At 36.8% G+C, this 22835-nt stretch overlaps 1 protein-coding gene across 1 annotated transcript; it reads left to right on the forward strand.

Moving 5' to 3' along the window:
- Positions 1-8293: 8293 nt before the first annotated feature.
- Positions 8294-18816, forward strand: LOC142221062 (odorant receptor 67d-like). Its single transcript, XM_075290580.1, has 5 exons — positions 8294-8539; positions 8616-9139; positions 15077-15266; positions 15361-15569; positions 18515-18816. Exons 1-5 carry the CDS (start codon positions 8294-8296, stop codon positions 18534-18536), a joined length of 1191 nt encoding a protein of 396 aa, XP_075146695.1. The 3' UTR covers positions 18537-18816.
- The last annotated feature ends 4019 nt before the right edge of the window (positions 18817-22835 follow it).

Genomic DNA, 22835 nt, shown 5'->3' on the forward strand with positions numbered 1-22835 from the left:
TCGGCTGGTAAGGTTATAGCCATAAGCGTAGGAAGGCCTCTGGGGAGGGGGCTTAGACCCCTCCAGAAAAATTTTAGCCCCCCCAAAATTTGAAACCTATTTACGATTTTGCATTGTTTTTATATATCCAGCAAAAAAGCGTTACCAAAAAGTAGTGAAAATGTTATATTTGGATCCGGAAGTGGTGGGAAATTGGCGCAGAAGTTATGAATTTAATATGGGCTTGTCCTAGGACGGATGTCCACCATTTCAACAGCTGTTGAACTGAATTTGAATCACTTTTTAGGGTGTGATCTGAATTCAGTGTTTTGAATGTGAATTAAAAATTTGTGTGATATTTTTCCAAATATTTTTTTTTATTATTTTTTTTAATGCATTCTTACACCGAAACGTTTGACCTCGAACATTTCCAAAAATTATCGATATTTCTAGAATAGATTTGGCTTTTTTTGCGGCAAAATGTTATTAATTTTTACCCTTTTTTAACGTATTTAAAAAAATACCCATTAAAAATATGAAAAAAAAAGTTGTAGAAATTGAATTTAAAAACTTCCTGTATAGCTAAAACAATTAACATCTTAATGAGGACATTTTTGGAAGTGCTTTTACCATAAAGTTGTGTCTTTAGAACAACTTCCACTTTTTTTGCTGGGAAAAATTATGGAAGTATTATTTGCTTTATTATAAATTGATTGTCTAGTAATGTTGAAGTCTGACTTTTTATTCATTTTTATAAAATAAAATATTAACCCTCTAATGCCCCAATTTTTTTGCCACCAGAAAAATTTATACGGTAAAATTCAGTATATGCTGCAAAGCCTCTTGAACAGTTTTAACGAAATTTTCTTTTTATTTTACCCAGTTTTGTTGGCTTAAAGTGTGTTTTACTAAAGGCTTCCTCATATAACGAAGCCCGCCTAAAGGCAGGATTGGGCATTAGAGGGTTAAGTGAATCTATAACTTCAGTCTATTAAATTTTAGCTAGGGGGGCTATAGCCCTCCCTAGGAAAATTGTCTGGCTACGCTAATGGTTATGGCAACGGTTTTTTGGGACTTCAAAGGTATTTTATTGTTTGATTAAAGATATCAAAGGAACGTGTTGGTCATATCATTCATCAATATTTGGATATGCGGAAGCTCTGTGCAAAAAAGGTGCCGCGCGAGCTCACATTTGACCAAAAACAACAACGTGTTGATGATTCTGAGCGGTGTTTGCAGCTGTTAACTCGTAATACACCCGAGTTTTTCCGTCGATATGTGACAATGGATGAAACATGGCTCCATCACTACACTCCTGAGTCCAATCGACAGTCGGCTGAGTGGACAGCGACCGGTGAACCGTCTCCGAAGCGTGGAAAGACTCAAAAGTCCGCTGGCAAAGTAATGGCCTCTGTTTTTTGGGATGCGCATGGAATAATTTTTGTCGATTATCTTGAGAAGGGAAAAAACATCAACAGTGACTATTATATGGCGTTATTGGAGCGTTTGAAGGTCGAAATGGCGGCAAAACGGCCAAGACAACGCACCGTGCCACAAGTCATTGAGAACGATGGCAAAAATTCATGAATTGGTCTTCGAATTGCTTCCCCACCAACCGTATTCTCCAGATTTGGCCCCCAGCGACTTTTTCTTGTTCTCGGACTTCAAAAGGACGCTCGCAGCGAAAAAATTTGCCTGCAGTGAAGAGGTGATCGCCGAAACTGAGGCCTATTTTGAGGCAAAACCGAAGGAATACTACCAAAATGGTATCAAAAAATTGGAAGGTTGTTATAATCGTTGTATCGCTCTTGAAGGGAACAATGTTGAATAATAAAAACGAATTTTGACAAAAAATGTTTTTTTTTTCTTTGTTGGACCGGGGACTTATCAGCCAACCAGTTATTTGTTCTCTCACGGACGAGAAATAATAAGTGTAAATTGATTTCCAATTTTTGACCCCAAAATGAGAAACCAAATAAAACAAGTATATACGGCCGTAAGTTCGACCAGGCCGAATCTTATGTACCCTCCACCATGGATTGCGTAGAAACTTCTACGAAAGACTGTCATCGACAATCGAATTACTTGGGTTGTGGTATCTTAAAATTTCTTAACATCGTTTTCTAAATTATGAGTTATTCCATACGTGGTATTTATTAGACAATACGTAGAGAGCCATAATTGAAATATGGGGGTCGCTTATATGGGGGCTATATAGAATTATGAACTTGATATGGACAAATTTTTGTGTGGTTGGGGATCGATTTATCTGAGGGCTATATATAACTATAGACCGATATGAACCTCGTTAGCCATGGTTGTTAACGGCCATATACTAGCACAATGTTCCAAATTTCAACTGACTCGGATGAAATTTGCTCCTCCAAGAGGCTCCAAAACCAAATCTCGGGATCGGTTTATATGGGGGCTATATATGATTATGGACGGATATGGACCACTTTTGGCATGGTTGTTAAATATCATATACTACCACCACGTAACAAATTTCAACCAGATCTGATGAATTTTGCTTCTCCAAAAGGCACAAGAGGTCAAGTCTGGGGATCGGTTTATATGGGGGCTATATATAATTATGGACTGATATGAACCAATTCCTGCATGGTTGTTGATACCATATACTAACATCACGTACCAAATTTCAACCGAATCGGATGAATTTTGCTCTTCCAAGGGGCTCCGGAGGTCAAATCTGGGGATCGGTTTATATGGGGCCTATATATAATTATGGACCGATTTCGACCAATTTTTGCATGGGTGTTTGAGGTCATATATTAACACTACGTACCAAATTTAAACTGAATCAGATGAATTTTGGTCTTCCAAGAGGCTCCGGAGGTCAAATCTGGTGATCGGTTTATATGGGGCTATATATAATTATGGACTGATGTGGACTAATTTTTGCATGGTCATTAGAGACCATATACTAACATCATGTACCAAATTTCAGCCGGATCGGATGAAATTTGTTTCTTTTAGAGGCTCTGCAAGCCAAATCGGGGGATCGGTTTATATGGGGGCTAGATATAATTATGGACCGATGTGGACCAATTTTTGCATGGTTGTTAGAGACCATATACTAACACCATGTACCAAATTTCATCCGGATCGGATGAAATTTGCTTCTCTTAGAGCAATCGCAAGCCAAATTTGGGGGTCCGTTTATATGGGGGCTATACGTAAAAGTGGACCGATATGGCCCATTTGCAATACCATCCGACCTACATCAATTATAACTACTTGTACCAAGTTTCAAGTCGATAGCTTATTTCGTTCGGAAGTTAGCGTGATTTCAACAGACGGACGGACGGACATGCTCATATCGACTCAGAATTTCACCACGACCCAGAATATATATACTTTATGGGGTCTTAGATCAATATTTCGATGTGTTACAAACGGAGTGACAAAGTTAATATACCCCCCCATTCTATGGTGGAGGGTATAAAAAGGCTATAGGTATGGGTATCGTGGATCAAGTGGATGGGTATCGTGGATCAAGTGGATGCTCACCTTGATGGATACGATGTAAAAAAGCACCAAATTCAAGCAATATTCTATCCATCAAACCTATGATTCTAATTTTCGTTTAATTGACAATTCACAATAGAGAAAATTAACCAGAACTGATTTCAAAAAATTCATTTAATGGAAGTTCATAAAAATATAAATCCTTAAATCTAATATCATAATTTAAGGACAAATTAAATTTGTCCACGGAGCTATATGTAAATCTGAACCAATTTCGATGAAATTTTGCATACTTAAAGGTTGGTCAATTGGATTACTTTGTAGCAAATTTGACACGGATCGGTTAGTAAATGAACGCAATCTGACCCCATTTATCGAAATCGGGGGATACATATATATAGGAGATATATCTAGATTTGATTCGAGTTTTTTCAAATTCAATAGCGTTCGTCCTTGTACCAAAAAAAACCGCCACATACCAAATTTCATCAAAATCGGTGAATAATTGCGACCGAAATCCTGCGGACAACAAATACATGGACGGACACCAAGCGCTAGATCGACTCAGGAGATAATTCTGAGCCGATCGGTATATATTTTACGGGATCTAAAATCAATATTTCTGGTAGGCACATTTTTTGGCAGATCAAAGTTATTATACCCTAACCACTATGTATTTCTGCAGAAACAGTCACAAAAGTATTGCAAAAAGCTGCACGCACAGAAGGAATATGGTCACCCCAACCATGTCCCAAGAGCAAAATGTTAATTTTTCACGGAAAACATGTAGCATGTTTGTGGAAATCATATTCTTTTCTCGGAGATTATGTATCTGATTTCGGAAAGCACGTTATGTTTGACGAGAAAAGAATATTTTTGCGACCAAAATGCTACATGGTCGCTGTGAAAAAGTAACATGGTGTTCTTGAAACATGTTTGAGGTGATCATATTCCTTCTCTGGGTGTGGATACCACTGCAGGGTTGCCCGTCGAAAACCATACATATCGTTTGTGAACAGATTAAAACGTATAGAATTTGCTCAAAAATATATAAACAAGGCTCCAGAGTTCTGGAAACAATTTGTATTTTTAGACGAAACCAAGTTTTGTATATTTGGAATAAATGGACACCAAATTGTTTTTAGGAAAGCAGGAACTGTGCTTGAAAAATAGAACCTTGTTGGCACGGTGAAACATGGTGGAGGTAGTGTTATGGCGTGGGGGTGTATGGCGTGGGGGTGTATGGCGTGGGGGTGTATGGCGGCTTCTAGAGGGCGTCAATTGGTATTTATTGAATTGACCATGGACAAATAACATATGGTCATTTAAAGGTACCCAGCAAAAAAATTTGGAAGTTCTTCGAAAGGCACAACTTTAAAAGCACTTCCAGAAAATGCACTCCCAATGACGTTCTTTATTTTAACTACCCAGGAAGTTCTTTTAATTAAATTTTTTATAACTTGTTTTTTTTTTCATACTTTTAATGGGTAATTTTAACTCGTTTTGTTTCAAACCAGAGTAAGGATTAATAAAATGGTACAAATCATTTAAATTTTGTCGAAAAAAATACTAAATCCAATCTGAAAAAATTGTGAATTTTTGGAAATATTTGATGTCAAACGTTTCCGACAAGCGTTAGAATCCATTAAAAATTATAAAAATTATTTATTTGACAAAATATCACACAATTTTTTAATTTACATACAAAACATTGAATTCGAATCACACCTAAAGAAGTTATGCAAATTCAGAAATGGAGGACTTCCGTCCTATGAAATAGAGGACTTCCGTCCTATGACAAGCCCATGTTAAATTCATCGCTTCTGCGTCAATTTTGCACCACTTCCGGATCCAAAAAGAACATTTAAAATACAATTTAAGTCAAAGTGCCGAAAAACTTGACTTAGCAGAGACGTTTTGGTTCCAGCAGGATAACGATCCTAAGCATACTGCCGAGATCGCAAGACTTTAAGCTTCAATATAATGTTCTAAGACAGGTTAAAATACGCCCACAATCACCTGATCTTAACCTAATAGAAGACCTGTGGGATCTACTGGATAAAAGGATACCACAACATAACATTTCCAGCAAGGAAACGTTACGCAGGACTATGCAAATGGAGTGGACCAAAATAACAACGGAGGAAACAGAACAAGTATATACGGCCGTAAGTTCGGCCAGGCCGAATCTTATGTACCCTCCACCATGGATTGTGCCGAAACTTCTACCAAAGACTGCCATCCACAATTGAATTACTCGGGTTGTGGTATCTTAAAACTTTTTAACACGGTTTTCTAAATTGTGAGTTAGTCCATACGTGATATATATTAGACAAAAAAGTTATGTATAGATAAGTCTACAAATAATTACGAATCGACATGGACTTTTGCACGGTACGTAGAGAGCTAGAATTGAAATATGGGGGTCGCTTATATGGGGGCTATATAGAATTATGAACTTGATATGAACCAATTTTTGTGTGATTGGGGATCGATTTATCTGAGGGCTATATATAACTATAGATCGATATGGACCTAGTTAGGCAATGTACCAAATTTCAACTGACTCGGATAAAATTTGCTCCTCCAAGAGGCTCCAAAACCAAATCTCGGGATCGGTTTATATGGGGGCTATATCAGAGATGGTCTGTATATAACTTTTTTAGGTTTGAGACTGTCGCAAAGTTGTAAACGTTACATACACGTCGTAAATGTAGAAAAAGTAACAAAAGTCGCAAACTCAAAATACTTTAGTCGCGTCAGCTAGGCAGCAAATTCGATGATATGCAAGACGATTGTATGTGCGAAGAAGTTTCATTCTTAGGAATGTTCACAATTTTCGGTTTCAGTCCCCACATTTTCCCTATTGGCTTTTGCACGAGTACTGGGTAACCGTGGATTTTCTCGTCCTTACTTAGTTTTAAGTTCAGTCTCCTGTCCAATATAACCCCAAGGTATTTTGCACACTCACCAACGGGAATTTCGATACCATCTAAGAAAATAGGCTTGACCGTGGGAAAACTTTCACAAATTTCTGCAGAAACTCACAGCGAAGGCTGTCAAACTAAATTAAAAAATGTTCAGGATTTCTTCTATTCAAAATTAGGTTTTTTTACAGCAGGTTTACGACTTTTGCGACATACGTATTGTTCCGTCGCAAATGTATGTCGCAAAAGTCACAGTTTGTGATAGGCCAACCCTGGGTTATATATAATTATGGACTGATATGGGTAACTTTTGGCATGGTTGTTAAATATCATATACTACCACCACGTACCAAATTTCAACAAGATCGGATGAATTTTGCTTCTCCAAAAGGCACCAGAGGTCAAGTCTGGGGATCGGTTTATATGGGGGCCTTATATAATTATGGACTGATATGAACCAATTCCTGCATGGTTGTTGATACCATATACTAACATCACGTACCAAATTTCAACCGAATCGGATGAATTTTGCTCTTCCAAGGGGCTCCGGAGGTCAAATCTGGGGATCGGTTTATATGGGGCCTATATATAATTATTGACCGATTTCGACCAATTTTTGCATGGGTGTTTTAGGCCATATATAAACACCACGTACCAAATTTAAACTGAATCAGATGAATTTTGGTCTTCCAAGAGGCTCCGGAGGTCAACTCTGGTGATCGGTTTATATGAGGGCTATATATAATTATGGACCGATGTGGACCAATTTTTGCATGGTCATTAGAGACCATATACTAACATCATGTACCCAATTTCAGCCGGATCGGGTGAAATGTGCTTCTCTTAGAGGATCCGCAAGTCAAATCGGGGGATCGGTTTATGTGGGGGCTAGATATAATTATGAACCCATGTGGACCAATTTTTGCATGGTTGCTAGAGACCATATACTAACACCATTTACCAAATGTCAACCGGATCGGATGAAATTTGCTTCTCTTAGAGGCTCCGCATGCCAAATCGGAGGACCGGTTTATATGGGCGCTATATGTAATTATGGACCAATGTGGACCAATTTTTGCATCGTTGTTAGAGACCATATACTAACACTATGTTCCAAATTTCAGCCGGATCGGATGAAATTTGCTTCCTTATAGCAATCGCAAGCCAAATGTGGGGGTCCGTTTATATGGGGGCTATACGTAAAAGTGGACCCATATGGCCCATTTGCAATACCGTCCGACCTACATCAATAACAACTACTTGTGCCAAGTTTCAAGTCGATAGCTTGTTTCGTTCGGAAATTAGCGTGATTTCAACAGACGGACGGACATGCTCAGATCGACTCAAAATTTCACCACGACCCAGAATATATATACTTTATGGGGTCTTAGAGCAATATTTCGATGTGTTACGAACGGAATGACAAAGTTAATATACCCCCATCCTATGGTGGAGGGTATAAAAATTGTTAAATTCTATGGCAAACAGACTAAGTAAAGTTCTAAAACAACGAGGTCATCCCACCAATTTTGTTTGACTGAACGCAGGCTTTTTGATTTCCCCATTTAGTAGTTATGTTACTTACATATCGTTATCTTCAATATAATAATGAATTTCATTTTTTTTTTCGTATTTAAGAGTTCAAATGAAATATACATGAACAAATTTGTCTAATTTTTCGCATTTGGGCTTTATGCGCTATGTGTATAAAAGGCTAATAGGACATTAGGAGAATTTAAATGTTATATGATATCAATTAAGCAGATTTCCTATAGCCACAATTTTTGCAATCTAGTGTTGCAATTATTGTGTATGTTATAATGGTAAAGCCTTTTAGAACAACTGAAGATGGACACAAAATACCCAACATTGTATTATTGCAATTGTATCTTTGAACAATGGTGGTTATACCTACGGCGAAACGTTATGACCAACTTATTCGAAGTATTCGCATATGTAGTCTCATTTGCGGAACCGATGTTCTCAATCCCAAATTTCGCATAACTATTCTCACTCTTATAGTGTTTCTGATCATCAATTTAATTATATCCTGTACTTTCTATACCCTCTATGTTGGTATTTGGGTAGAGCGTGACTGGACAAAACCTCTACAGACTCTATGTATGATAGGCAGTGTAGCTCAGGTGTGTAGATGTACTATGTATGTCTGTTTAGTTCAATCTGCACACAAAAACTTTGACAATTTTCTCTCAATTACAGGGATATTGCAAAATGGTAAACGCTGTTTGGTATCAACGAGATCATCGTTTTTTGGTTGAAGAAGTTCGCGTAATCTATGAGGAATATGAGAAGAAGCATGCCGAATACCAGTTATATCTGAAGAAGAGCATAACAAGAGTTTTAACAAGTATAAAAACAATGGGGGCCGTATATATCATCGCAGTTAGTGAATTAGTTCTATTGGTGCCCTGGTATTTTTTTATACATGACACACGTATTTTCGTAATGCAATTCATTTTGCCGGGGGTAGATCCGGAAACCGATTTTGGATATTATGTAACGAATTTTGTACATATTTCATGCGTTGCATTTGGAGCTTTTGGAAATTTTGCAGCCGATACACTTTTCGTTTCACATATTAGTCACATTCCCCTGCTGAAAGACATATTGAGATGCAAATTTCACGATCTCAACAAAGTTCTGGAAGACGATGATTTGGATAATTCAAACGAAGTTAGAGATATGCTGAAGGATATATTTCAATGGCATCAAAAGTATATAAGGTATGTATTAAATAATTATAATGTAACTGGAAAATCCATAGCATTTAACATATTATTTACTAAGCTCAACCGCACAGAAAAAAAAACAATTTTTGGCAGTACAAAAATTTTTTTGTCTTTCAAATACGAAGGCCATAGGCATATACGTACGACCTGCCAAGATACATATAATTTCGTCTAGGATTCCTAAATTCCCGAACTTTTTACATTCCCGGGACAATTTTTTTTTGCCTAAAGCCCGGGAATTCCCGACATTTTCTAAAAATTTACCAAATTACCTTTTTAAGGTTTATAAATAACAGAAACACTTGAAATAATAAAAATAAGGTCTCTTATTTTATTCATAAGAAAAAACAAACATTGGTTAAAAAAAAAAACAAGTATATATGGCCGTAAGTTCGGCCAGGCCGAAGCTTATGTACCCTCCATCATGGATTGCGTAGAAACTTCTTCTAAACACTGCCATCCACTATCGAATTACTTAAGTTGCGGTAACGCTTGCCGATGGCAAGATATCTTAAAACCTCCTAACACCATCTTCTAAATTGTATGTCCATACGTGGTATATATTAAATCAAAAAAAAAGATCGACCCAATACGTATATAATTCAGTTTGACAAAGTAGACATAAAATTTTGACAAAATTTTCTACAGAAAGAAAATATTAAAAAATTTCTATGGAAATAAAATTTTCACAAAATTTTCTATAGAAAGAAAAAATTTTCTATAGAAATAAAATCTTGGTCGATTATTTTTGGCTCGAGTGGCAACTATGATTATGAACCGAATAACATTTGAACAAAATTTTTTATAGAAATAAAATTTTGATAAAATTTTCTATAGAAATAAAATTTTGACAATGATGAAAATTTTATTATGAACCGAATAAAATTTTAACAAAATTTTCTCTAGAAATAAAATTTTGACAACATTTTCTATAGAAATAAAATTTTGGTAGATTATTTTTGGCTCTAGTGGCAACCATGATTATGAACCAATTTTTGTATGATTGGACCAATTTTGGTATGGTTGTTAGCGACCATATACTAACACCACGTTCCTACTTTGAACCGGATCGGATGAATTTTGCTCCTCCAAGAGGCTCCGGAGGTCAAATCTGGAGAACGTTTTCTATGGGGGCTATATATAATTATGGACCATGTTCCAAACTACAACCGGATTGGATGAAATTTGCTTCCCTTGGAGACTTCGCAAGCCAAATCTGGGGATGGGTTTATATGGGGGCTATATATAATTATTAACCGATGTGGACCAACTTTTGCACGGTTGTTAGAGACCATATACCAATATCATGTACCAAATTTCAGGCGGATCGGATAAAATTTGCTTCTCTTTGAGGCTCCGCAACCCAAATCTGGGGATCGGTTTATATGGGGTCTATATATAATTATAGACCGATGTGGACCAATTTTTGCATGATTGTTAGAGACCATATAGCAACACCATGTACCAAATTTCAGCCGGATCGGATGAAATATGCTTCTCTTAGAGGCTCCACTAGCCAAATCTGGGGATCGGTTTATATGGGGGCTATATATAATTAAGGACCGATATGGACCAATTTTTGCACGGTTGTTAGAGACCATATACCAACACCATATACCAAATTTCAGCCGGATCGGAGGAAATATGCTTCTGTTTGAGGCTCCACAAGCCAAATCTGGGGATCGGTTTATATGGGGGCTATATGTAATTATGGACCGATGTGGACCAATTTTTGCACGGTTGTTAGAGACCATATACCAACACCATATACCAAATTTCAGCCGGATCGGATGAAATATGCTTCTCTTTTAGGCTCCGCAAGCCAAATCTGGGGATCGGTTTATATGGGGGCTATATATAATTATGGACCGATGTGAACCAATTTTTGCATGGTTTTTAGAGACCATATACCAACACCATATACCAAATTTCAGCCGGATCGGATGAAACATGCTTCTGTTAGAGGCTCCACAAGCCAAATCTGGGGATCGGTTTATATGGGGGCTATATATAATTATGGACCGATGTGGACCAATTTTTGCATGGTTGTTAGAGACCATATACCAACACCATATACGAAATTTCAGCCGGATCGGGTGAAATATGCTTCTGTTAGAGGCTCCACAAGCCAAATCTGAGGGTCCCTTTATATGAGGGCTATACGTAAAAGTGCACCGATATGGCCCATTTTCAATACCATCCGACCTACATCGATTACAACTACTTGTGCCAAGTTTCAAGTCGATAGCTTGTTTCGTTCGGAAGTTAGCGTGATTTCAACAGACGGACGGACGGACGGACGGACGGACATGCTTAGATCGACTCAGAATTTCACCACGACCCAGAATATATATACTTTATGGGGTCTTAGAGCAATATTTCGATGTGTTACAAACGGAATGACAAAGTTAATATACCCCCATCCTATGATGGAGGGTATAAAAAAAAACAAGTATATACAGTAGTAAGTTCGGTAGAGCCGAATCTTAAATACCCACCACCATGAATCAAATATAATAGTTTACTTTGAAAACTCATCGTCGTAGCGGGTTACTTGATAAGCATTTTAGAGGGTTTGATGACAAATCTTCTCCCAAGCAAATCAGTTCAACCAGTACGCTTCCCGAAGAAAAAAATTAAAGATTCTACCTATGAAGACCAGCTCAGATTCTGGATTTATGAGAACCAATTTTGTTTGAGTTTTAGAGAAATCATAAATAACATATATCGTGTATATGATGAAATAACGCCTTGATTTGAAGTCCTAGAAATAAATTCGGGAGTTAGGTCTATATGGGGCCTTTACCAAAACATGGACCAATACTCACCATCTCTTAATGTTCCTCAATTACCTCTAGAATTCCACTTTCAGACGAATTGGTGAAAACTACGAATTCTAGAAGCCCAAGAAGTAAAATCGAGAGATCAGTCTATATAGGGGCTGTACCAAAACACGGACCGATACTCCATAGTCTGAGGCTGAAACTTAATCGGACTGCCACTTTAACCTAACCTAACCTAACCTAACCTACCACGGTTGGATCTAGAGGTATAGTGGTTCCTTAGTATGTTTATTATTATTATTTTTTTTTTTTTTTGTTTTGAAGCAGTATCAGAGTTTTGATAAGTAGTTGTCAAGCGGAAGAAGAAATCAATTCAGATTTAGGTATCCACTTATATGGCCCCGGAAGCCAGAGTTTTACCTCAAATTTTGCACAAAGAGTGCAAATGTTAGTTTCGTAAAGTGTGCCGAATTTGGTTGAATCGATTCAGAATTGGAACCAATGTGTGTCGTGCGTGTGTGCGGGTTAACAACACCTATTTATGGCCCTGAAAACCCTCTAGATTTCAAATTTCAGGCAAATTGGATAAAAACTATGGTTTCTAGAAGTCCAATACGTAAAATTGGGAAATCGGTCTATATGGATCCTAAGACCCTATTTTCTGCAAACCTCATAAAATACTTCTGGATTTAAAATTTCAAGCAAATCGGATTGAAAATACGGTTTCTAGAAGCTCAAGAAGTAAAATCAGGACATCGGTCTATATGGGGCTATACCAAAACATGGACACCATTTTCGGTACAACTATTTATGGGCCTAAAATACCTCTAGAGTTCAAATTTCAGGCAAATTGGATCGAAAATACAATTTCTAGAAGCCCAAGAAATAAAATCGGGAGATCGGTCTATACTAAAACATGGACCGATACCACCATTTTAAATACACCTATTTGTGGTTCTAAAATACCTATAAAGTTTCAATTTCAGACAAAATCGGATAAAAATTATGTTTCTAGAAGCCCTAAAAGTAAAATCTGGAGATCGGTTTATATGGGGGCTATACCAAAACATGGACCGATACACACCATTTTCGGCACACCTATTTGTGGTCTTAAAATATCTCCGGATTTCCGATTTCAGATAAATCTGATAAGAACTACGGTTTCTAGAAGCTCAAGAAATAAAATCGGCAGATCCGTCTATAAGGGGCTATTTCAAAACAAGGACCGACTCCCACCATTATCGGCACACCTATTTTTATACCCTCCACCATAGGATGGGGGTATATTAACTTTGTCATTCCGTTTGTAACACATCGAAATATTGCTCTTAGACCCCATAAAGTATATATATTCTGGGTCGTGGTGAAATTCTGAGTCGATCTAAGCATGTCCGTTCGTCCGTCCGTCTGTTGAACTCACGAAACAAGCTATCGACTTGAAATTTGGAACGAGTAGTTGCTATTGATGTAGGTCGGATGGTATTGCAAATGGACCATATCGGTCCACTTTTACGTATAGCCCCCATATAAACGGACCCCCAAATTTGGTTTGCAGGCCCTCTAAGAGGAGCACATTTCATCCGATGCGGCTGAAATTTGGTACAAGGTGTTAGTATATGATCTCTAACAACCATGCAAAAATTGGTCCACATCGGTCCATAATTATATATAGCTCCCATATAAACCGATCCCCAGATTTGGCTTGCGAAGCCTCTAAGAGAAGAAAATTTCATCCGATCCGGCTGAAATTTGGTACATGGTGTTAGTATATGGTCTCTACCAACTATGCAAAAATTGGTCACATCGGTCAATAATTATATATAGCCCCCATATAAACCTATCCCCCGATTTGGCAAATTTCGGTTGAAATTTGGTACGTGATATTAGTACATGATATTTAACAACCATGCCAAAAGTGATCCATATCAGTCCATAATCGTATATAGCCCCCATATAAACCGATCCCTTGCAAAAGTCCATATTGATTCATAATTATTTGTAGACTTACCTATACATACCTTGTTTGTCTAATATATAACACGTATGGACTAACTCACAATTTAGAAAACGATGTTAAGAAGTTTTAAGATACCACAACCCAATTAATTCGATTGTGGATGACAGCCTTTCGTAGAAGTTTCTACGCAATCCATGGTGGAGGATACATAAGATTCGGCCTGGCCGAACTTACGGCCGTATATACTTGTTGGTCCTAAAGTACTTCTAGATTTCCAATTTAAGGCAAATCGAATAAAAACTACGGTTTCTAAAATCCCAAGACCCCAAATCGGGGAATCGATTTATATGGGAGCTATATCAAAACCTGGACCGATATAGCCCATCTTCGAACTTGACATGCGTGCAGACAAAAGACGTATTTGTGCCACATTTCAGGACGATAGCGGCATTGAAGACTGTAGCGCGATTATAACAGACAGACGGGCATGCTTATATCGTCTTACAATTTCTTCCTGATCAAGAATATATATACTTTATATAGTCGGAAATCGATATTTAGATGTTTACAAACGGAATGAAAAACTTATTATACCCCCATCACCATTCTATGGTGGTGGGTATAAAAAAAGTTAAAATTACCCATTGAAAATATGAAAAAGTAAGTTATAAAAAATTTAATTAAAAGAACTTCCTATGTAGTTAAAATAAAGAACATCTTTGGGAGGACACTTTTGGTAGTACTTTTAAAGTTGTGCCTTTAGATCAACTTGCAATTTTCATTTTCAGCATATGCTTCAAAGCCTCTTGAATAGTTTCAAATAAGTTTTGTTTTTATTTTGCCCATTTTTGTTATCTTAATGTGTGTTTTACTAAAAGCTTCCTTATTAAATAAAGACCGCCTAACGGCGGGCTTGGCCATTGGAGGGTTAAGTGTTGCGATTTCGTGAGTCTCCAGAATTTCTGGCCATGAGTATATGTTACGTGAAGAAAAATGTTCCACTCATGAGTGCACATGGGTGTGAATTTAGAAAAGTTTTCGCGTGTGAGTAGGGATTTTAATTCGTGTGTGAATAAGCGTGAGTATTATTAACGTGCACACCTCTACATTCCACTCTAATTTTTAGACATTTCTAATTGGTGTTACTACTGCTTTATTATGCGAATCACTTAAGTTTTTTCTCTTTTCCAGTAATATTGGGATGATTAAGGCTACATACTTTTGGATGGTTCTCGTCCAAGTCGTTACCGGAGGATTGAGCATTTTATGTACGTTGTTTTGTTTGATATTGGGAAGCTGGATTGGAGGTGATTGTTACTTGATGTATTGCTTCGCTATTTTGTATCTATATTGTGGTCTTGGTACTCTAGTTGAAATTTCGGTAAGTATTTCCAATCAAATGACAATCTAATTTATATGAGACCAACACTAGCTCTCTATTTCCTTTCTCTGCTTTATGCATGGCTCTACCCAAGAATGACGATGTCATTACTGCATGTTACAATGATGTCCTTTGGTACAAGTTAACTATTGCAGAGCAGAAAATGTTGCAAAGAATGCTAATGACGGCCCAAAATACTACAGGAATTACTGTGGGCTCCATACTACCATTGAGTATGAATACCGGTTTGCAGTTGTCAAAAACCATTTACACGTCGACCATGATGCTGGTTAATTTTATCGAGTAAATTATATTTCTTTTCACCAGAGATTTTTAATAACAACAAATGTATATGTGTGTTTTAATATCGGCAATTTAAGAGCCTTTATTTTAAAACTCACATTTAGATTATTTTATATTTTTATATAATAAATTAGCGATTGCACATAAATAGTTAATAGAACTAGCACAAATATTATATTTAGAGGTATTTTTATACCCATCACCACTATAGATTGTTGATGGGGGTGTAATAAGTTTACTATTCCTTTTGGAATACATCAAAATATTGATTTCCAGTACACTACAAAAAATTTTGTCGTAAGAAACACAAATTATTTTCTTATATATGTTTTTTCCTTATAGGAAATTATTGTTTATAAGAAAAAATTTGTTTTAAGCGTACGTACATATGGATGTAAGAAAAATCGTTCTTATAGAAGAATATTTTAAAACAAGTATATACGACCGTAAGTTCGGCCAGGCCGAATCTTGTGTGCAATCCACCATGTATTGCGTAGAAACTTCTACGAAAGACTGTCATCCACAATCGAATTACTTATGTTGTGGGGAGCCACCGTGGTGCAATGGTTAGCATGCCCGCCTTGCATACAGAAGGTCATGGGTTCGATTCCTGCTACGACCGAACACCAAAAAGTTTTTCAGCGGTGGATTATCCCACCTCAGTAATGCTGGTGACATTTCTGAGGCTTTCAAAGCTTCTCTAAGTGGTTTCACTGCAATGTGGAACGCCGTTCGGACTCGGCTATAAAAAGCAGGTCCCTTGACATTGAGCTTAACATGGAATCGGGCAGCACTCAGTGATAAGAGAGAAGTTCACCAATGTGGTATCACAACGGACTGAGTAGTCTAAGTGAGCCTGATACATCGGGCTGCATATAGGGCAGTAAGTTCGGCCAGGCCGAACTTTATGTACCCCCCACCATGGATTGCGTAGAAACTTCTACGAAAGACTGTCATCCACAATCGAATTACTTGGGTTGCGGTAACACTTGCCGATGACAAGGTATCTTAAAACTTCTAAATTGTAAGTTAGTCCATGCGGGGTATATATTAAACAAACAAAGGCCGATACGTATACGTATATAATTGAGTATGACAAAATTTTCTATAGAAATAAAATTTTGGCACAGTTTTCTACAGTAACAAAATTTTGACAAAATTTTCTATAGAAATAAAATTTTGGTTTTGTTTTTGGTTTTATTTTTTTATATATAACTATAGACCGATATGGACCAATTTTTGCATGGCTGGTAGCGGCCCTATATTAGCGCAATGTACCACATTAGAACCGGATCGGATGAATTTTGCTCCTCCAAGAAGCTACGGAGGTCGAATCTGGGGATTGGTTTATATGGGGGCTATACCTAAAAAATGTTCGATATGGCCTATTTGCAATCCGACCTACATCAATAAAAACTACTTGTGCCAAGTTTCAAGTCGATAGCTTGTTTCGTTTGGAAGTTAGCGTGATTTCAACAGACGGACGAACCGCTTAGATCGACTCAGAATTTCACCACGACCCAGAATATATATACTTAATTGGGTCTTAGAGTAATATTTCGATGTGTTACAAACGGAATGACAAAGTTAATATACCCCCATGCTATGGTGGAGGGTATAAAAAGGCAGATTAAATACGTATATAATTCAGTTCTTGACCGTTATAAATAGGGAAGTCCACAAATAATTACGAACCGGTATGAACTTTTGCGCGGTAATTAGAGAGCCAGAGTTGAAATATGGCGGTCGATTTATCTGAGGGCTATATATAATTATAGACCGATATGGACCTAGTTAGGCATGGTTGTTAACGACCATATATGTACTAATACAATGTACCAAATCTCAACTAAATCGGATGAAATTTGGTCCTCCAAGAGGCTCCAAAACCAAATCTGGGGATCGGTTTATATGAAGGCAATATGTGATTTTGGATCGATATGGACCAATTTTTGGTTGGTTATTAGAGACTGCCCCACGTACCAAATTTCAACCGGATCGGATGAATTTTGCTCCTCCAAGGGGCTCAGGAGGTCAAATCTGGGAATCGGTTTATATGGGGGCTACATATAATTATGGACCGATATGGACCAATTTTTGCATGGTTGTTAGAGACCATATACTAACACCACGCATCAAATTTCAAACCGATCGGATAAAATTTGCTTCTCTAAGAGCCTCCGCAACCCCAATCAATATGACCCATTTGAATACCATCCAATCTACATGAATAACAACTACTTATGCCATGTTTCAACAGGCGGACGGACCGACATGCTTAGATCGACTCATAATTTCACCACGACCCAGAATATATATGCTTTATGGGGTCTTAGAGCAATATTTCGATGTGTTATAAATGGAATGACAAAGTTAATATACACTCAAAAAAAGTGAATTGTCTATTTCATTAAAGCCAGTTCATATTAATTGATTTTCCCTTTTTTAATAATGGGCCCCTTAATTTTCTTAAATATGGAGATACGGTTTATCTCGCAACCCTATTTCAGTCAAACCCCACAAATCCTTATATCACTAATTCAGTAGGTGTGGTTTAGGGTATAATGTAGTCGGTCCCGCCCGACTTTATACTTTACTCACTTGTTTCTTGATTAAAACAGAAAATGAATTTTGTGTGTTGGATTTAACAGTAGATGTATGGTCGTAAGAAGATTTTTTCATATAGAAAAATATTTTATAAAAATTCGGGTTTGAAAAGAAAATGAAAAATGTAATTTTAAATTGTTATTTAGAGAATGTAATGAAAATTTAATAGTTGCACTCTGTCATAAAATAAAAGAATCCTAAAAAATCAATATGTAATTTCGTTTGCTATTCTGTGGTTCACGGTATAAATTTGCTAATTGATCAGCACTATTTAAAATATTAGTTTTGGTTGTTATTGTTGGTGTTCTCTTCAATCATTATTGTTGTTTTGATTTCAGCTTAAAACCATGCGTTCGCTGAACTACAAGGGTAGCTTAACCAACAGAGGCAAAGTATGCTTGTCAAATTTATTTTTGGCCAAGCCCTGTATACTGCAAGAAGCCTTCAAGAGGCTCCAAAAGCCAAATATGTGGACCGGTTTATATGGGGTCTATATATAATTATAGACGGACGAATGTTAGAGATCATATACTAACACCACTAACTTTGGTAAGTTCAATCGGGTCGGATGAATTTTGCTCCTCCAAGAGAATACGCAAGCAAAATATGGGCATCGGTTTATATGTGGGCTATATATAACTACACGGATGAAAAAGACTGTTTTTCATATGTTTGGCTATAAACATTATATGTTTGGAACACAAATTTTTAAACATAATGTTTTTGAGTGCAAGCATATAATGTTCATAAACTAGCATAACATGTTTGGGACATATATGTTAATATGTTAGAACATATTATGTTTGGGACATAAAATGTTTGTAAATATAATATGCTTGGATGCAAACATATATTAATTTAGAAATAGCCTATAAACATATATGTGTTTAGTAGCTTGGAGCGCTATTTAACAGGGAGCGATAATGAATTAAGTTGGTGGTTGTTGCTTGTTATTACAAAATTAACATTTTATTTTTCCTTGGGCAATTGATCAGCTACTTCTTTGATCCTTACAAACTGTTTGGTGCGCTGTTCGAATCCCCGTCCGTCAAAAGGTAAAATTAAAATAAAATAAAAAAACATACAATTGAATAATTTCTTCTACAATGTTTGTATTACAGAAAAAGGTGCTAAGAACTAAAAAATCTCGTGGAAGTGAGAAAGATGTGGGGGAATATACAATTGGGCAGAAACAAAATTTTGAGCATTCAGGTCGAAAACCTATGTTGTTAGCACCTATATTACCTGCTTATTTTCATAATTCATTATGATTGTAAATATATAAATAAATAAATAAAATTTTGAGCACAATATTGTTTGGGAGAATTTTTTTTAAGCATATAATATTTTTGGGTGCAAAATGCTTCCAAACATATTATATGTTCACATAATAACATATTGTTTTTTGGAAGACAACATTATTGAATTTGGATGCAAAAATACAAAATATTTGGAACTTAGACTACCCAAACATATATTGTTTAGACCAATATGCTTTCAAACATATTATATATTGGAAGAGATCAAACATATAAATGTTTGGGCAATACCCAAAAATATATATGCTTGAAGCAAAATATGTTTGGGAGTATATGTTACAGAAGCGATTTTTTGTGAGCGTGTATGGACCGATATGGACCAATTTTTGCAAGGTTGTTAGAAAGCATAACAGGTTGGCTGTCCCCGGTCTGACACATAGATGACATTGCTAGTATTAAATGCATATTATTTTTATTTTTAAAGTCGAAATCGTGGCAAAACGGCCCCATATGAAGAAGAAAAAAGTATTGTTCCACCAAGACAACGCACCGTTCCACAAGTCATTGAGAACGATGGCAAAAATTCATGAATTGGACTTCGAATTGATTCCCCATCCACCGATCTGGCACCCAGCGACTTTTTCGTGTTCTCAGACCTCAAAAGAATGCTCGCATGGAAAAAATTTGGCAGCAATGAAGAGGTGATCGCCGAAACTGAGGCCTAGTTTGAGGCAAAACCGAAGGAGTACTACCAAAATGGTATCAAAAAATTGGAAGGTCGTTAAATCGTTGTATCGCTCTTGAAGGGAACTATGTTGAATAATAAAAACGAATTTTGACAAAAAATGTGTTTGTCTTTGTTAGACCGGGGACTTATCAGCCAACCTGTTATACCAACAGCACGTACCAAATTTCAGTCGGATCGAATGAAATTTGCTCCTCCAAGAGATTCCGGTGGTCAAATCGGGGTATCGGCTTAAACGGGAGAAAATTATACACAAATGAAGCAAAAACATTTACTAAATTCATACTTCTCAATAAATAGTTCATTATAGCTTAAAATTTGTAAATTTTACTACAAATGCGTCCATCTTGAACTTCGTATGACATTAAAGACATTCTAGCAATTTTTAACTCCAATTGTTTCCTTCAAATTCCAAAATTTTCTTTAACAAGTGAAACAAATTACTTATATCTAATAATTTTTCTTAAATTTGTCGAAAATTATTTACTTATTTTTGTGATATCGGCGTGAGTTCAGCGTTTGTAATACTGTTTAGTTAAAATTTGCTAAACATAATCCAATTTTTCTAAAGTTAACCAAATTTTTTCCTACTGGTGGCTTCACTGTTTTTCAGTGTATACCAAGTTTCAAGTCGATAGCTTATCTTGTTCGAAAGTGAATTCCACCGAAGGACGGACATAGCTAAATCGACTCAGAATATCACCACGACCCAGAATATATATACCTTATGGGGTCTGAGATCAATATTTCGATGTGTTACATACGGAGTTAAAAAGTTGGTATACTCCCATCATATGTTGGAGGGTATTAAAAAAACTTTATTGCTGCATGTTGCGATTAACGAATTTATATATCCAATACCAACACAAATATTAAAACCCTCTTTCAGGTATTTTCCATCTAATGGCAATAAATTCAACTTAGACTTTCACCCCCTCCTCATACTCACACAAAAGGTGCGTACAATAAATTTCACAAAAATTTAAATGTTACATGTACAAGCCATAATTTAAAACCCACTTCCAATAAACATAAAATGCTTTTGTCTGCTCCTCTCCACAAGCACCTTTCGACCGAAGGTATTGTCTTAAACAAAATCGTCCATAAATTAGCACTGACAAAGATTTTCCAATAGGCTGTGAAGCAACAAATCAAATGAAATGATTCGAGAGGACAGAGGGGCACTTTTTTGGCAACACCAATTTCCTTATTGGTTGATATTGTGCCATGTTCTAGGAAGTCTACATCCTGCTGATGGTGTCATTGTTGGTCCTATTCCTGTTGGTTTTTATGCCAACTAAGTGTTTGGCTTGATTTTGGTCTTTCCGCTTCCGAGAATAAGAGAACCACCGTATCGCATTTATTATTCATCACACGGCTACCCAAATCCTGAGGTGATTTATATTTCTTGTGCCAAGGTGTCTGAGGGGTGATGGGATGGTAGTGCCTAAGGATAATTTGTATGCGGATACTACAACCACTTCAACTTACACACATATAGGCATGTCCTATAAGCGGAAAACACTATCTACCCGAGTATTGAGTTGTATACAATTGTTTGTGTGATAGTTTTGGACGGAACACGTATTCAATAGCCGGAAATGATAGCATGTTGACTATTCATGGGGCTTTTTTCAGAAGACGATTTATTTATTAATTGCTGAAACCATCTATCATTTAGATACGAAATATTGTGATAGAGAAATAAATAATAATAAGTGCGAATAAGCACATTTTAAGAGTTGTGGTTGGGAAAGGCTGAAAAAAAATTCTGATTACAAATGTTTCCTATATTTATGATGAATGTCAGTAAAAAATTGGAAATATTGGGTAGTCGAGATAGTCTTTTCGTTTCTTGTCAATAGATGTCGCTGGAGCTGTCTATCTCCAGTGCTGTCAATCGATTTGTGTTGTTGCTGAAGCCCCTGGGAATTTATGTATGAAGACAAATAGGGAAAATAAAATGCAATACAAACAAATTATTAGGCTTAGACATTTAGGCTTCTAAATCCAGTTCAAGGAAGCGAGCTGCCTCTACTGGATAAGTGCAGAGTAAAGTAGGTGTCAGATATAAAGGGTGATACGGTTAAAATTTGGTCAAGGGAAAACGCGTGTAAATCGGTGAAATCGTTTATGTAAACAATCAAATTAAATTTCTTTTTCAAGTTCAATTAGTATAAAATTCGGGAAAAATATTCAGTTAGGCTTTCGCTTTTCCATATCCGAATTGCCGGGCCTCACGATTGACACCTGTCATCAGATTTTGTACAGCCACCTTGTCCACCTTCTTCGCCGCAGAAAGTTTACCTTGAACTGCTGCTCGTCCTTAGTAGTTTTTTTGGTCTTCTTTAGGTTCCGCTTGACAATAGCCCAGTATTTCTCAATTGGGCGGAGCTCTGGCGTGTTGGGAGGGTTCTTGTCCTTGGGAACCAACTGCACGTTGTTGGCTGCGTAGCACTCCATGGCCTTTTTACCGTAATGGCAAGATGCCAAATCCGGCCAAAACAGTACGGAACAACCGTGTTCTTCAGGAAAGGCAGCAGACGTTTATTCAAACACTCTTTCACGTAAATTTCTTGGTTGGCAGTCCCGGAAGCTATGAAAATGCTGCTTTTCAAGCCACAGGTACAGATGGCTTGCCAAACCAGATATTTC

Source organism: Haematobia irritans, chromosome 1 (assembly GCF_050003625.1).
Source record: "Haematobia irritans isolate KBUSLIRL chromosome 1, ASM5000362v1, whole genome shotgun sequence".
NCBI classification, from domain to species: domain Eukaryota; kingdom Metazoa; phylum Arthropoda; class Insecta; order Diptera; family Muscidae; genus Haematobia; species Haematobia irritans.